Source organism: Periplaneta americana, chromosome 1, assembly GCF_040183065.1.
Source record: "Periplaneta americana isolate PAMFEO1 chromosome 1, P.americana_PAMFEO1_priV1, whole genome shotgun sequence".
Classification (NCBI taxonomy): Eukaryota; Metazoa; Arthropoda; class Insecta; order Blattodea; family Blattidae; genus Periplaneta; species Periplaneta americana.
The window spans coordinates 144,194,995-144,210,063 of record NC_091117.1 but is presented as its reverse complement, the minus strand read 5'-3'; the positions used below and the strand labels follow the sequence as shown (position 1 = coordinate 144,210,063).

The 15,069-nt window shown below is 36.4% G+C and overlaps 1 protein-coding gene across 3 annotated transcripts in view; it reads left to right on the top strand.

Moving 5' to 3' along the window:
• Positions 1 to 830: 830 nt before the first annotated feature.
• The window catches only part of Start1 (Steroidogenic acute regulatory protein-like), a 75,210-nt gene continuing 60,971 nt past the window's right edge, over positions 831 to 15,069 (top strand). For 2 of the 3 annotated variants that reach the window (XM_069828825.1, XM_069828816.1), the window contains exons 1-3: positions 831 to 1,491; positions 1,668 to 1,764; positions 10,694 to 10,851. In XM_069828825.1, coding sequence (XP_069684926.1) covers positions 1,680 to 1,764; positions 10,694 to 10,851 — 243 coding nt within the window. In that variant the 5' untranslated portion in view covers positions 831 to 1,491; positions 1,668 to 1,679. The remainder of the gene's footprint in view (positions 1,492 to 1,667; positions 1,765 to 10,693; positions 10,852 to 15,069) is intronic. The other variant, XM_069828807.1, reaches the window with a different exon arrangement.

The window sequence follows — 15,069 nt, the reverse complement described above, 5'->3', positions numbered from 1 at the left end:
ACATATTCAAGCAGCTAATTGGCGCCTTGTTATTGTATGAATTACAAAATATTCTTGAAAAAAAGGAAAAGAGAACATGGGTTAAGAAATGGATTCGTAGAAGAATTATGCACGGTGCATCTAATACCTCGTTGAAAGAATTAGCTGAAGAAGGTCGTGCAGAATACAGGAAACATCTCAGAATGCGTCCTGTTTTAAGGGTTTTTAACTTTTTTCGAACCACTTCTATATATACGTCAAGAGGAGTAGAACTCCTCTTGATATACGTCTATGTTTTTGAAACCTTGTTCCATGAGTTCGCTGACTAGTTTCTGGAATAATAATTCCCGCTTGTTTTTATTGAGGTATTCTTTGTTACGTATATTCCATAGAAGTTCATACTTCTCATACACTTCCAAAAACTTTATGATATCGTTGGAATTCCACTTAGGAGCGCTCATTATTAATAATTATTAATTTACTTCGACAATAGGCCTAAAACAGTTGACGGGTCGTCAACTCAAATTCTGCTTGACCGCCAAGTCACAACTTGACTGTCTCAACCATATCACACGGGGAAAGTTGAAGGAAAGTCGACTTGCTCCAAACACTTGACTCCCGTAAACTATCCCCGTGTGAATTAGGCTTTAAGTGATATCCTAGATCATAGAAGTAATGGTCTAGGATGGTATGGGGCCGAGGAATTGTGTAGTGTGTGGGGGAGGGGGATACCAAAGAAGTTAAAAATTCCATGAAATTTAGCAAAAATTCCTCAATATTGGCTACACTGTAAACAACTTGTCCGATCTGATCACATTCAAAACAATGTGCCATTAGATTGCATAGTATCTACAAAGCCGTGTGTATCATAATTATTCGTGTATCTTGATTGAAACACGCAATTCTCCGTCATTTGAAGTCATTAAAACCTCGACAAAATTTTTGTGACTATTTATCAACCTTTCGTTATAGTAACTTTAGATTGCTTGTAAAAATGATCAAACATTTACCCTCATCTATTTTCTCAGTGTGTTTAAACATGTGATTACATGAATATTGCTTTCCTTTGTTATAGTAATTTGTGATAGTAATTTAGAGGAAAACAAAGTGTGTTTGACGTTATTGTTTTTACTGGATCGAAATAGGAAAGCGTGATTACCCTATTGACATACGTTCATATGAACATTTTAAATGTAAAATCTAATATATTAATCAGTCTAAACTCATAAATATTGTGGTATAGTTGGATGTTTCATAACCCAGCTTTTTTTTTATCGAACTGAAATTATCATCACTCCATGATTCATAAGGAAATGCAATGTTGTTAAAGATTAGGAGCTTCTGTTCAAGAGAGACATACTATCTTTTAAGTACAATTTCGTTGTCAAGACATTCGTCACTGAAATGTAAAGTTAGTGTTTGCATATGACTATAATAGATATACTGTTTAACATTAAAACTGTCATCATTTAGAACTTGTGGAAGTGACGGAAGTTTTTAGAACAATAGCAGGTGAGTGAAAATTACTGTGATTGTATGCTTAATAATCAGTAATATTAATAATGGACATGCATTTAGGTAACGTCTGAGTTATTAATTTTGTTTTTTTTTTCTGTTAATATTTTGCTTTATTAATTTTAATGAAACTTTGTTATTAAAGTTATTAAGTTAAGAATATTTAATTACAGAAGCTTGTAAATATGAGTGTCAATGAAGAAGTCAGAGCTGTTGCAGAAGCTCTTCTGACAGCTAGTACATCTAGTCAACAACCTACACCACAATTTCGTAAGTGAAAAATAATGTATATTAGTATAATACAGCATCATTCATTCTTCACCCACTCTGACCAACACAACTTTATTTCTTATTCTGTCTGTCCATTAACACGCTCCAGTCTACACTTTTGGAGTAACGGTTAGCGCGTCTGGCCGCGAAACCAGGTGGCCCGGATTCGATTCCCGCTCGGGGCAAGTTACCTGGTTGAGGTTTTTTCCGGGGTTTTCCTTCAACCCAATATGAGCAAATACTGGGTAACTTTCGGTGCTGTACTCCGGACTCATTTCACCGGCATTATCACATTCATCTCATTCAGATGCTAAATAACTTAAGATGTTGGAAAAGCGTCGTAAAATAACCTACTAAAATGAAAAAAATCACACGCTCCATTTTTCTCCATATCCACATTTCAAATGCTTGTAGTCGCTTCTCTTCACTTCGTCGTATGCCCATGGTTCTGCCCCCATACAATGTCACACTCCACACAAAGCACTTCACTAGTCTCTTCCTTAGTTCTTTTTCTAGAGGCCTGCACAGGATGCTTCTTTTTCTATTAAAAGCTTCCTTTGCCATTGCTATCCTCCTTTTGATTTCCTGACAGCAGCTCATGTTATTGCTTGTAGTAAACCCAAAGAATTTGAATTTATCCACTTACTTACTGACTCATGTAGAATTCACAAGTTTATCTTCTTTATTTTTCTTCCTATGGCCATGGTCTTCGTCTTGTTTGCATTTATCTTCATCCCATACTGCTCACAGCTGTCATTTAGCTCCAGTAGCATATCCCTTAGTATCATCTCCTCTTGGGCTAATAATGCCATGTCAGCAAATCTTGTGCAGTTTATTCTTCTTCCTCCTACTATCACTGCGCCCATGTACTGAACAAAGTTTTTTTCTAATTGTAGTAGTAATGCCTATATGGTGTTGGACGCAAAGGCAATAGGCCCAAAGGTTTATCACAAAGATAAATGTTTATATAATATATAAGGGGTATAAGTGCCATTCTTTTCACAGTTGTCAGGGATGGTCTACTGGATCAAAAAATGTCCATACAACATAGGGTCAAAACTTGATAGTTTTCCCAGAAAAAATATTTTCTTATTTTAATTGCGTTATACTGCTTATATCGTTAGTAAAATTACGAAAACAATTACATCAGTAGGCATATCTAGCAAAGAGTTAATATTACGGTACTTACTTACCTACAAATGGCTTTTAAGGAACCCGCAGGTTCATTGCTGCCCTCACATAAGCCCGCCATCAGTCCTATCCTATGCAAGATTAATCCAGCCTCTATCATGATATCCCATCTCCCTCAAATCCATTTTAATATTATCCTCCCATCTACGTCTCGGCCTCCCCAAAGGTCTTTTTCCCTATGGTCTCCAAACTAACACACTATATGCATTTCTGGATTCGCCCATATGTGCTATATGCCCTGCCATCTCAAACGTTTGGATTTAATGTTCCTAATTATGTCAGGTGAAGAAAACAATGCGTGCAGTTCTGCGTTGTGTAACTTTCTCCATTCTCCTGTAACTTCATCCTTCTTAGCCCCAAATATTTTCCTAAGAACCTTATTCTCAAACACCCTTAATCTCTGTTCCTTTCTCAAAGTGAGAGTCCAAGTTTCCCAACCATACAGAACAGCCCGTAGTATAACTGTTTTATAAATTCTAACTTTCAGATTTTTTGACAGCAGACTAGGTGACAAAATCTTCTCAACCGAATAATAACAGGTATTTCCCATATTTATTCTGCGTTTAATTTTTTTCCAAGTGTCATTTGTACTTATTACTATTGCTCCAAGATATTTGAATTTTTCAATCTCTTTGAAGGATAAATCTCCAATTTTTATGTTTCCATTTAGTACAATATTCTAGTCACGAGACATAATCATACTTGTCTTTTCGGGATTTACTTTCAAACCTATTGCTTTACTTGCTTGAAGTAAAATTTCCGTGTTTTCCCTAATCGTTTGTGAATTTTCTCCTAACATATTCACGTCATCCGCATAGACAAGAACCTGATGTAACCCGTTTCAATTCCAAACCCTGCCTGTTATCCTGAACTTTCCTAATGGCATATTCCAGAGCGAAGTTAAAAAGTGAAGGTGATAGTGCATCTTTGCTTTAGCCCACATTGAATTGGAAAAGCATCAGATAGAAATTGGCCTATACTGTCTAATAAATATTTGTGTGTTCTATTACGTTTTCGTGAAATCAAGTAATAATGTATGCTTAAATTTGTTAATATTCTGGCGTGAGGGACATGGCAACATGTTGGGCAGGTAGTACTGTGCACAGACCTACAGTACATACTTGTAAGCTGAGTTCAAGCTCCCTGTCCATAGGTCTACTGCCGAGCAGATGACAGTTCAGTACAGGGTATTCGATAAACAACTTACAATGTCATTCACAGTTTATGTTATTAATTTATGGAGGACGTCGTCGTAATTCAAGTGGCACAAGAAGGGTGTACCATCAATGTTTCCCGCAAAACAGGTTACCTATTCGGCAAACTTTTGTACAGTTTCTCTACGATTATTAGAAATTAAGTGTCTCTAACCCCGTTTCGAAAATAACAGAACCAGAAATTTGTTTAAAGTGGTATTGCTTTATGGAAGCGGGAGGGATTAAAGTGTTGCATTAGAAAAAAAGTTCGTATGATTTTGTGCAGTAAATTGTTATTGTTTCTTGTTTAGATATACAATAAAAAATGGAGCAATATTGTTAAATAAAATGGAAATTTACCATAATGTTATGTTAATAAGATTAAAAGTTTGTATTTGCTGCTCGTTTTATGTAAACAACAGTTGACTTGGTCCACCCCTGCATTAGAACAGAGTATCTAGTGTGTCCCAGTATGTCTGTACACGCTTGAACTGTACTGTGTACTTGCAAACTCCCTCCTGCCTATCCAATAACATTGTTAAACGTTTAATATTGTAAACTTTAATAATTAGTTAAATATGCAATTATAAAAAATTATAAAATTTAATACGTGGAAGACATATAATAAGTTTTCCATTATAAAAAAAATTGTGAGGACATTTTTTCTTCCTTATGACATGAATAATTGTCAGTTAAAATAATGACACTTACACCCCTCACACCCTGTGTACTGTATACTGTATATATATGTTTTATATATATATATATATATATATATATATATGTATGTTTGAATATAAGACGATTTTGTTTATAGAGTTTTGTGAGTAATATAATACTCTATATGTTAGCAATTATACTTTTGTACCTCAGACTTCAATAACTTATACATAATTTTATCTCGAAATATGAAAAAATGTTGCGAGTGTTACACCCAATACCGTGAAACTGCTCAAATTCATGTTAGTAGCCATAAACTGACTCAATTTGAGTTAACAAAATAATAAATCAGTTTGCAACAAAGGCATTTATTAATCTACACACCAGTACCAGTACCCAAAGTATTAGAAGATTTTACACGACATAGTATTTTCTCCTTTCCTGTTACACTCTTGAGACGTCTGTTGTAGCATGATGACCTTTCAGCAACCAAGATTTAACATATTTGTCAAGGTTGAAGTTTATTAAAGGAGGCCCAACAATTCTAGTAAGAAAAGGTTCCTCATGTTGTTAACTAGCATGATGTCAGTAGAGAGAGAATGAAACTGAGTTGAGGGAAACTTCACAATATATTGACACTAGAAAAAAAGCACTGATTGTTGTTATTAATATGGTTGTATATCTTCTTCAGTGATATAGTCGTCCTCACACCCTAAATGAACTGAAGGCTAGGATTCGTGATAACTAGGGGGCAGATGTTGATGATCTAAAAATCTACTTAAAATGATCATTAAAATGCCCTTAAAGTAATGGAAAAATGACAAAAAATTAAAACAAAATGACATTTAAATATTATTCACCATACTTGCACCACAACTTCTTAAAAGTTTGTCACCTTGTTTCAATGACTGCCCTGCAAATCTTGGAGGAGGCAACTTCCTGGAATTTAGCTAAGATAAAGGAAAAGAACATGCAACAAAATGAAGGCTTTAAGGAAAAACTATAGATTTTAATGAGAGTTTACAATGTGCTTGAATCAGGGGTGGTTCATGTCAGTGCTTTCATTCTCTCTCTCCTCCTTCTGTGCTTCACTTTTGTTACCAATCTTCCAGATGAGGGAGTGTGAATGACAAAACAAATTGTGGGCACAACGTGCATTCTTGCAGTCTTTGTGTTAAAAATACTGTCTACTACAGTAGACATCCCTTCCAAACCACGTCCTGTCCAGGACACTGAAAGTTTCACCCCTTCCAAACATAAATTCTAAAGACACCCTCGTACTGACAAAAGAACAGTAGCGGTCAAAGTCCTCACTTAAACTAAGCTGCTGTCAAGCATTTTATGTTACTTCCGTTGTGTGAAGTGAAGCCTTCAGTGGAATGAAGGATGGAGTTTAGAGTCTGTTCCAAACTATAAAAGTCAAACTTCACTGTTATTCACTTACTAGCTAAAAGCACCTGGCATTGCACGGGTTTTCCTTTCTGCTTCTGTTTTTAATTAAACTGCTTAGTACATTTTCGGAAATCTCGGAAACCTAACTATAGACAACCAAAACGATTTGCCTTTACTAAGCTAAGATTAATCTTCACTTAACGTCACTTACATGAACTGATGAACTCCTTAGCGAAATGCCTGCCAGTGTTAACTCAATTTAAAACAGTTGTAAATCAGGCACCGAAAAGAAAACATGTCATCTTGTGCCTGACGTTCAAGGTTTTTTTTTAAATTTATATATTTATTTGTTTTTATTTATTTATTCTCGTGTAGTTAAGGCCATTAGGCCTTCTCTTCCACACCGTCAGAAATACAAATAAAATAATAGAAAAATCAAACTATGAACAAAGTAAAACCCAACGAAAATATGAGACAGTATAAATAAAATACTATGGATATATTATTTATGTAGTAAAACTCCCTTTATGGCGGGTTAAAATAAAATAACGTATTTAAAATAATGTAAATAAATTATCAAAATAATAAAAAAGAAAGTTTAGCTCAGGTTCGAACTTGGGTCCCCATATATTAAAGTCATTCATCTTACCATAACACTACACAGAGCTACATATTTAACTGCTTGAATTTAAGTATTACAAATGTTTCACATTTGCTGTCTATTATGTTTGATTTTGAATTTATAAAAACTAAACAAATATGTGTTTTATGTCATTTTGTATTGTATATTATTGCCCATGACACCTTCTATCAAGAAATCGTTCCTCATTTACGTAATGTTAATTTAATGTTATTTTATTTATTATTTCAATAACAATATGGCCGCTTTTACAACGGAAGACGACGTGATTGGATGACGTAAATAAAAGACAGTTGACTGTAGAATAGGAGGCCATTGTAATATAATACATGCCATTTCGTTCTAATTTTTATTGTTTTCAATAATTTAACGTCCATCTGTCCAATTTTAATGTAGCCTATGTTCTTCTCCAGGTTATGAAGGTTAAATGTGCCAACTTTGGCAAATATTGGTCAAAGCGTGTAGATTTGTATTGAGTACATACATACATACATACATACATAGCCACATTGACTTTTATATATAAGATTCACTAGGTAATTAGTACTGACCTATTTGCTTAGAAAATGATTTAACAGACCTAGCGGTAAAGAAGAAAGTAAAATGCATTTCAAATGATCTGAAAGTTCTTCAAAGTATTAAAAATGACCAAGAAATGCCGAAGAAAAATATGAAAATGACCTATTAGTTCAAAAACGTAAAAAAATACAATATAAGACATTATTTTTTACGTTAATATTAACATAAAAAGGATTTCTATATTAATAGGCATCACCCTAATGTGAAAACTAAGATGATGACTTCTCATCAACATCTGCCCCCTAGTGATAACATTACATCAATCAACCGAAATCCTCGTCATGCAGCTTCACAACCATAATTGTTTTTACTGCAAATTCATGATGCTCTTCCATCCACTGCCTCATGGCAACTGAAATGGCAATGCCTAAGAAACAATATTGTGGTGTCAGTGTCTTACCAACTTCAAGTATGACTTTGCATTAATTGATTCAAAATCTCCCATTCCTGTGCACCACTCTGTATTTTCACTAGTTTTACTGATTTTTTTAAATGCTCTATATCGTCGTCGTTCCTGCAATAACTCCTATGTGCAAAATATAAAATTGTTCAGTAGGAAGAAAAACTTTTACTCATTCTATGGCAGTAGTGCATAGGAGAATGTGAGTTCTTAAATTTTAGAAAGAAAGAAATATAATTACATATAGAAGATTTTATTATTTGCTGTATCACTATTTAAGTTATTTAATAGAGCAAAAATCTGAAAATTGATAAATATATCACATAGGAGTTATTGCAGGAACAACGACGATGTACTTGTCTTCTACTTTTACTTTTACTGGCTTTCCACTTCACAGCAGTTCGCCTTTGATTCCTGCTTTCCAGAGCTTCCTATTCTCCCACTGTCCCTCTTCCATGCCCCTCTTCACCATGTATGTGTGTATGCCTTCATACCATGTCTTTCTAGCTCTTCCATGCTTTCTTCTTCCTGGCATGGTCCCATTGAGGATAAATTTAGGCTACCGTTCCTCCGACATTTGTTGCACATATTCATACTACTGTAAAGAACTATTTTCTATTCTATCCATAACAGTTTCATCTGCACCCATTTCTTTCCTAATATATGTTTTTCTTACACGTTCTAGTCTGGATATCCTCATACTTCTTCGCAATCCATGCATTTCTGTCGCCAACATCCTTTTCTGCATTTTTTCATTTATTGTCCAACTTTCTGAACCATATGTAAGTATGCTTCCTATTATTGTTTTTAGAATATACTGTTTGGTATTTCTAGTCATGTCCCTACTCCACAAAACACAATTCAGGGATCTAATCGCTTTCATAGCACAATTTACTCTATTAGTAATATCTTTTTCACATGTGCCAGATTTATCAATAATGGATCCCAGGTATTTGAATTCCTCAACACATTTAATTGTGACATCATGTATCTGTAGATCTTCTGAAATTCCTCCAATTACCATGTATTCTGTTTTAGCAATATTTATTTTCAATCCACCTGCTTCAAATGCATCCATTAATTTACGGACCATATATTCTATGTCTTCTTTGTCCTGTCCTATTATAATCTGGTCATCTCAAGTACTAAATTGTGCATTAACCGATCATTGATATTCACTCCCATTCCTCTGCATGACTTATTCCACTTTATCAGTATATATTCTATAAATATCTTAAACAGTGTTGGTGACATCCCACATCCCTATCTTAATCCTTTTGTTGTAATGAATTCTGATGATACCCAATTTCTGACTTTAACACATGCCTTACATTCATACATCCTTTTTATAAAAATAATGAGAGCTTTAGGGATTCCAAATTGCTCCATTGACACCCAAAGTCTGTTGATAAAAAAATGCTCTATGTACCATTCCGTGAATCGGTCATTTCAAATGCAAAAATCTGCTACTTTCTGAATGACTATCAATGTCACCTCATGAAATGGATTCAAATAACTTTTGCGCAAATTTGGTTCAGATGATAAGTGTTCATTGGTAGACTTTCTGTGGCACTCAGTTTTCATTGGTAAACTTTCTGTGGCACTCCATGAGATAGGAAATGCATGATACACTGAGTAGTCCACATTTGTGGAGTAACAATTAGTGCATCTGGCCGTGAAACCAGGTGGCCCGGGTTCGATTCAAGTTACCTGGTTGAGGTGTTTTCTGGGATTTTCCCTCAACCCAATTTGAGCAAATGCTGGGTAACTTTCGGTGCTGGACCCTGGACTCATTTCACTGGCATTAACACCTTCATCTCATTCAGACGCTAAATAACCTAACATGTTGATACAGCATCGTAAAATAACTTAAAAAAGTAGACTGAGTAGTAAAAACTGACTTTATTTTGTTGAAGTAGAGGTTTGAATAGACAATGTTGATATGTCACTTAATGCTGGTCTCATAAATAACAATACCAATCTGATTTAAGTGGCATTTGTTCTTTGCAGAAATTTGTGAGAAAAGGTAAGATATAATTAGGGACGTAATTATCTCCATGTCAGCTCTTGCAACAATGTGGTTAGTGCATTGTGATGTCTCAGTAATGGTTCTGAATTGTCCTGATTCCATAACCAGTGAGGCTTGCATTTGCGAGATATCTAACGTACAATCAAATTTCTCTCTCTTCCCTCCCTGTACTAGTGTAAGTCGGATAAAGAGGAAACAAAGCAGAGTAAAACTTCTTTCTCCATATTATCAGTTTTAATGAACATTTATTTAAATTTGTTAAACATCATGCATTTTTTACAAAGCACAAATAGCCAGAGTAGCTGATGCACCCTTTTTAAACGTCACAAATTAACTAACTTGTTCAAGGTTGCAGCTTATTTTAACAATATAAATGATTGTAAGAGAGTACGCACTTGTTAATTATTCTGGTATTGATCAGCAAATATAGTTGGGGTCAGTGGCAGCTGATAAGACCAGAATGTCAACAAAGAGCCAACAGCGTAAATTCAGTGGCAAACTCAAATATTCACCTTGTACTGTGTTATTGTGATGTGCTGGAATGCAAATACTGTTCTAGTCTTGAGAGAAAGAGGTGAAAGTTGAGTGTATTAACATGCAGTGAAGTACCAGATCTTAGGACACGGAGTTAGTGGATGGCTTGACTAATTAGTTCAGGAGTTCTATGTAGCACAATTAGGCAAAAGACTGAAATGCATATGGACCTGACAGTAGCAAATAAGTCATTTAGGAGTGAGCAAGAGAGAAAGAGTGTTATTACTGAGTGTTTATACATGTATTCGTTTATTACTGTTTTAAGTAATAATTTATATTTTTGAATTGTATCTTTGTCTTTTTCTTTGCAGAACACAGCCTAAGTTCTCAACCTGGACGCTATGCAACGGAAGATCTGGTTACAGGCATGAGAAGGGATGGTCATATGTCTGTAGTTCGAAGATTCTTCTGCCTTTTTGTTACTTTTGACCTTCTTTTCACAATTTTGATGTGGTTAATAATTATTCTAGTAAGTATATGTATTTAGTCGTTTTTAAGAACTTTAGATACTGTTAAGTGATTTCACGGAGCTCTTGATATCAGTCATATTTTCCAAGCTAGAAAGAATCATGAAATATAAATGACACTCGAGAGGAAATTAAACACAGAATAAATATGGGAAATGCCTGCTATTATTTGGTTGAGAAGCTTTTGTCATCCAGTTTGCTCTCGGGGAGGGGGGGGGGAACATGCAGAAGATTAGGGGATAAGTGACGAAAAAAAATTTGGATGTATGGACGAAACTACAGACTTGCTAGGATGCTATGTGGTTAACGTTATGTTAGCTACAGTGTAAGAATATATAGTTAAAGTGAACATTTCCTAATCAACTGTGAAAAATGGAAAAAAGTACCAGGAGCATTTTCTTGGGGGTAAAGGTGGCAGACTGACATCTCTGCTGCCATTAATGGTGATTGTTAAAGTGGAAGCCTTAACCTTTGCCACTCTCTAGATCTATTTGGCCTATAATGGGATTGACTTTACTGTACTATATATAGTATATATACTTACTTACGGCTTTTAAGGAACCTGCAGGTTCATTGCCGCCCTCACATAAGCCCGCCATCGGTCCCTATCCTGTACAAGATTAATCCACTCTCTATCATTATATCCCACCTCCCTCAAATCCATTTTAATATTATCCTCTCACCTACGTCTCGGTCTCCCCAAAGGTCTTTTTCCCTCCGGCCTCCCAACTAACACTCTATATGCATTTCTGGATTCGCCCATACGTGCTACATGCCCTGTCCATCTCAAATGTCTGGATTTAATGTTCCTAATAATTATGTCAGGTGAAGAATACAATGCTTGCAATTCTGCGTTGTGTAACTTTCTCCATTCTCTTGTAACTTCATCCCTTTTAGCCCCAAATATTTTCCTAAGAATCTTATTCTCAAACACCCTTAATCTCTGTTCCTCTCTCAAAGTGAGAGTCCAAGTTTCACAACCATATAGATCAACCAGTAATATAACTGTTTTATGAATTCTAACTTCAAGATATTTTGACAACAGACTAGATGATAAAAGCTTCTCAGTCGAATAATAACAGGCATTTCCCATATTTATTCTGTGTTTAATTTCCTCCCGAGTGTCATTTATATTTGTTACTGTTGCTCCAAGATATTTGAATTTGTATATATTGTGAATTTTATTTCCACTCAACAATAGGATTTTATTCTTCCAACAATAATTCCTTTCTACAATTCACCTTAAACGCTCTTGTCAACAATAGGATTTTCACTCAACACAGTATTCGTTATTGCACTCCACTGACGGCAATGACAATTTACTTGGACTATTACGAACAACAATGAACTGTTAATCTTAACTAATATTTACAAAGCACTATTTACAAATCAGAACTATCAGTTCTCAGTTCACAGTTCTTCTAGCTCAGTCACTCGAGTTCACAGTATCTCGAACCACAGACCTTCAGAGACAGTTCACTGTACTCGAACTCAGGTCCCTCCAACTGCGGTCCACTGCACTCGAACTCAGGCCTTCGGATGCTGACACAGTTGCGGACGCACACTCGAGTCGAACTCCGGTACACAAGACTGGCTTGCTTGCTCTGGCTTACTCACTGACTGGCTGACTAATCAACTGAAACTGCCTCGCGTTCACTTGCGCGCGTAATTTATACTCACACCACAGTTTCTGGAAAGTACGACTTCTCGAATTATCTGGCTATCTCCACTTCGGACGGACTTCTCTAGAAGATTCGGGAGGGTCCGTCCCCCTTTACTCCGTAAGTAGCAGCTGCGCGCGCACTCTCCCCTCGTCGCGTTGACGTAATACAACCCTCTCTCTTCTCTCCGCCGCGCGCCGTCCTTCAGTGCTCTGCGCGATCTGCTCTCTTGCGGGACGCTGGTCGTGAGTTCGAATCTCACGTCGCTGTCACAATATATATAGTGGTCGAGAACTTGTGTTACAGAAGAATATGCTAGATAGAGAATACTAAAATAAACACTTATTAGTAAGCAATGTGTGTCCTGACTCGCACTAGTATGGTGCTAGAGTTGTTCTAGTGTTGGGTAGCCAATCATTCATGCAAGGACCAGTGACAACATGTAGTACTCTTCATTACAGAAACGATTCAAAATGACACCCCCTCCTTCCCTCCTTTGTTCTACACCACCGAAACTTTGACTGCTGCACTCATTAAAGGATACCAGATGTAGTATGAATGGTGTTACAGGCTGCAACAATCTGTGAAAGATCATTGACATGGTCTACTGATGTAGCGTACACTAGAGTCTTTACATGTCCCCAGAAGAAGTCAGATGGATTAAGATCTGGTGATTGTGCAGGCTGACCTCATTCCGTGACACCTGATGTAGAGGAACTCATTCTCGATGTAGTGGGAGATGAACTGTCCATCAGCACACATGCAATTACATGCCGTGTTTCATTAAGTCATAGCTCTGTGTTGCGCATTATCATGAACAGTTTCTTCTGCAACGTGTTCAGTGTCTTAACTGGAAACATTATACACGAAAATGTCAGTTTTGCAATGGTTTTTACGCCAAAGAGCAGTGATACTCCAGTTTGGAAGTTCTGTGTAGTTAACTGATGAATCAACTTTCACACAGAATTGTTTATTTAACACACATAATCAGCACATTTGGGATGAGGCAAATCCACATTCTATTTCAGTCTATTCTCATCAGGTGCGATTTAGTATTAGTGTGTGGTGTGGCATCATGAACGACGTACTGTTTGTTTCACATGCATTGCCAAATCACTTAATGGGGAGATGTTACAGGAAATTTTTGGAAACATCCTGGAAGAGATACTGCTTACAGTATGCACCAGGATGTGGTTCCAGCATGACAGAACTCCTGTGTGGCAAGGTGAAATCTTATAGTAACATTGATAACAGATGGATAGGTTATCGTGGTCCCTGCTCACGGCCTGCACGATCACCGGACCTTAACCCGTTTGTTCTTTTGGGAACATGTAATGATTCTCGTATGTTCCACACCAATAGATCGTGTGGATGATCTTCCATTGATTTTCGCAGGCTGTAACACTATTTGTACTACATCTGGCATTCTTGAATGAGTGCAGCAGGCAATGCTTTGGCAATGCCAGTATCCTGTAGAACAACGAGGGGTAGGGCATGGGGTGGGTGTGTGCGTGTGTGTGTATGATAATAATAATAATAATAGTAATAATAATAATAATAATAATAATAATAATAATATTAATTTAAATCAACAGTCCTATAAAAGAAACAACTAGGATAAATTTCGGGGGGGGGGAGGCTTAATTCTCCCAGGTTTCCCCTCCCTAAGGCCGCCTATGAATACAATTCACAAAAACAGTATACAAAGCACATTATTGTAGAGCAGAATCATCTCATTTCAGTGAAACAGTGAAGGGCATATGACACAGGGCATATTTGTTTGTTATTCGTTGGCTACTCTGAATGCAGTTGTGTAAATTTGCTTTGTGTAATAGACTTAGCAAACAAATTTGCTACCCAGAAACTAGAGTGACCAAAGTTGAACTCTGCTCTACTTTATTTGCTAGTCACTGGCTATTCTGGTTGCCTGTACTGTTTGTCATACATATGAGCAGATAGTGTAGCCATGTGTCATTACATCAGCGACTTCATCCACTACTCTCTTACTCGTCAAGCTTTCAAAGATGCTACTATGCAGTGAATGAATATACTCTGTATCATATACCCTTAAGAAATAGGCTCATTGTTGTTATGAGGAATACTACACATTAATTTATAGACAATATGAATATGAATATGAAGGAGACATAGAAAATGAAAATGTTGTATAAGTATGTGGCTATGAATATAGCAAAACTTGTGTCTTATCTTATGACATTCTCAGCTATTTGTTGTTATACAGTATGGTCGCTTCACACTTGATCCGAAGAACAAGGGCGAGAGCAAGCCTGTAGAGCATGAGGTAAAATGCGGCATTTTAGATTTAGATCCACAATCTTTGGCATATTAGCACATATGGGCGAATCCAGAAATGCATATAGAGTGTTAGTTGGGAGGCCAGAGGGAAAAAGACTTTTGGGGAAGTCGAGACGTAGCTGGGAAGATAATATTAAAATGGATTTGAGGGAGGTGGGATATGATGATAGAGACTGGATTAATCTTGCACAGGATAGGGACTGATGGCGGGTTTACATGAGGGTGGCAATGAATCTGCGGGTT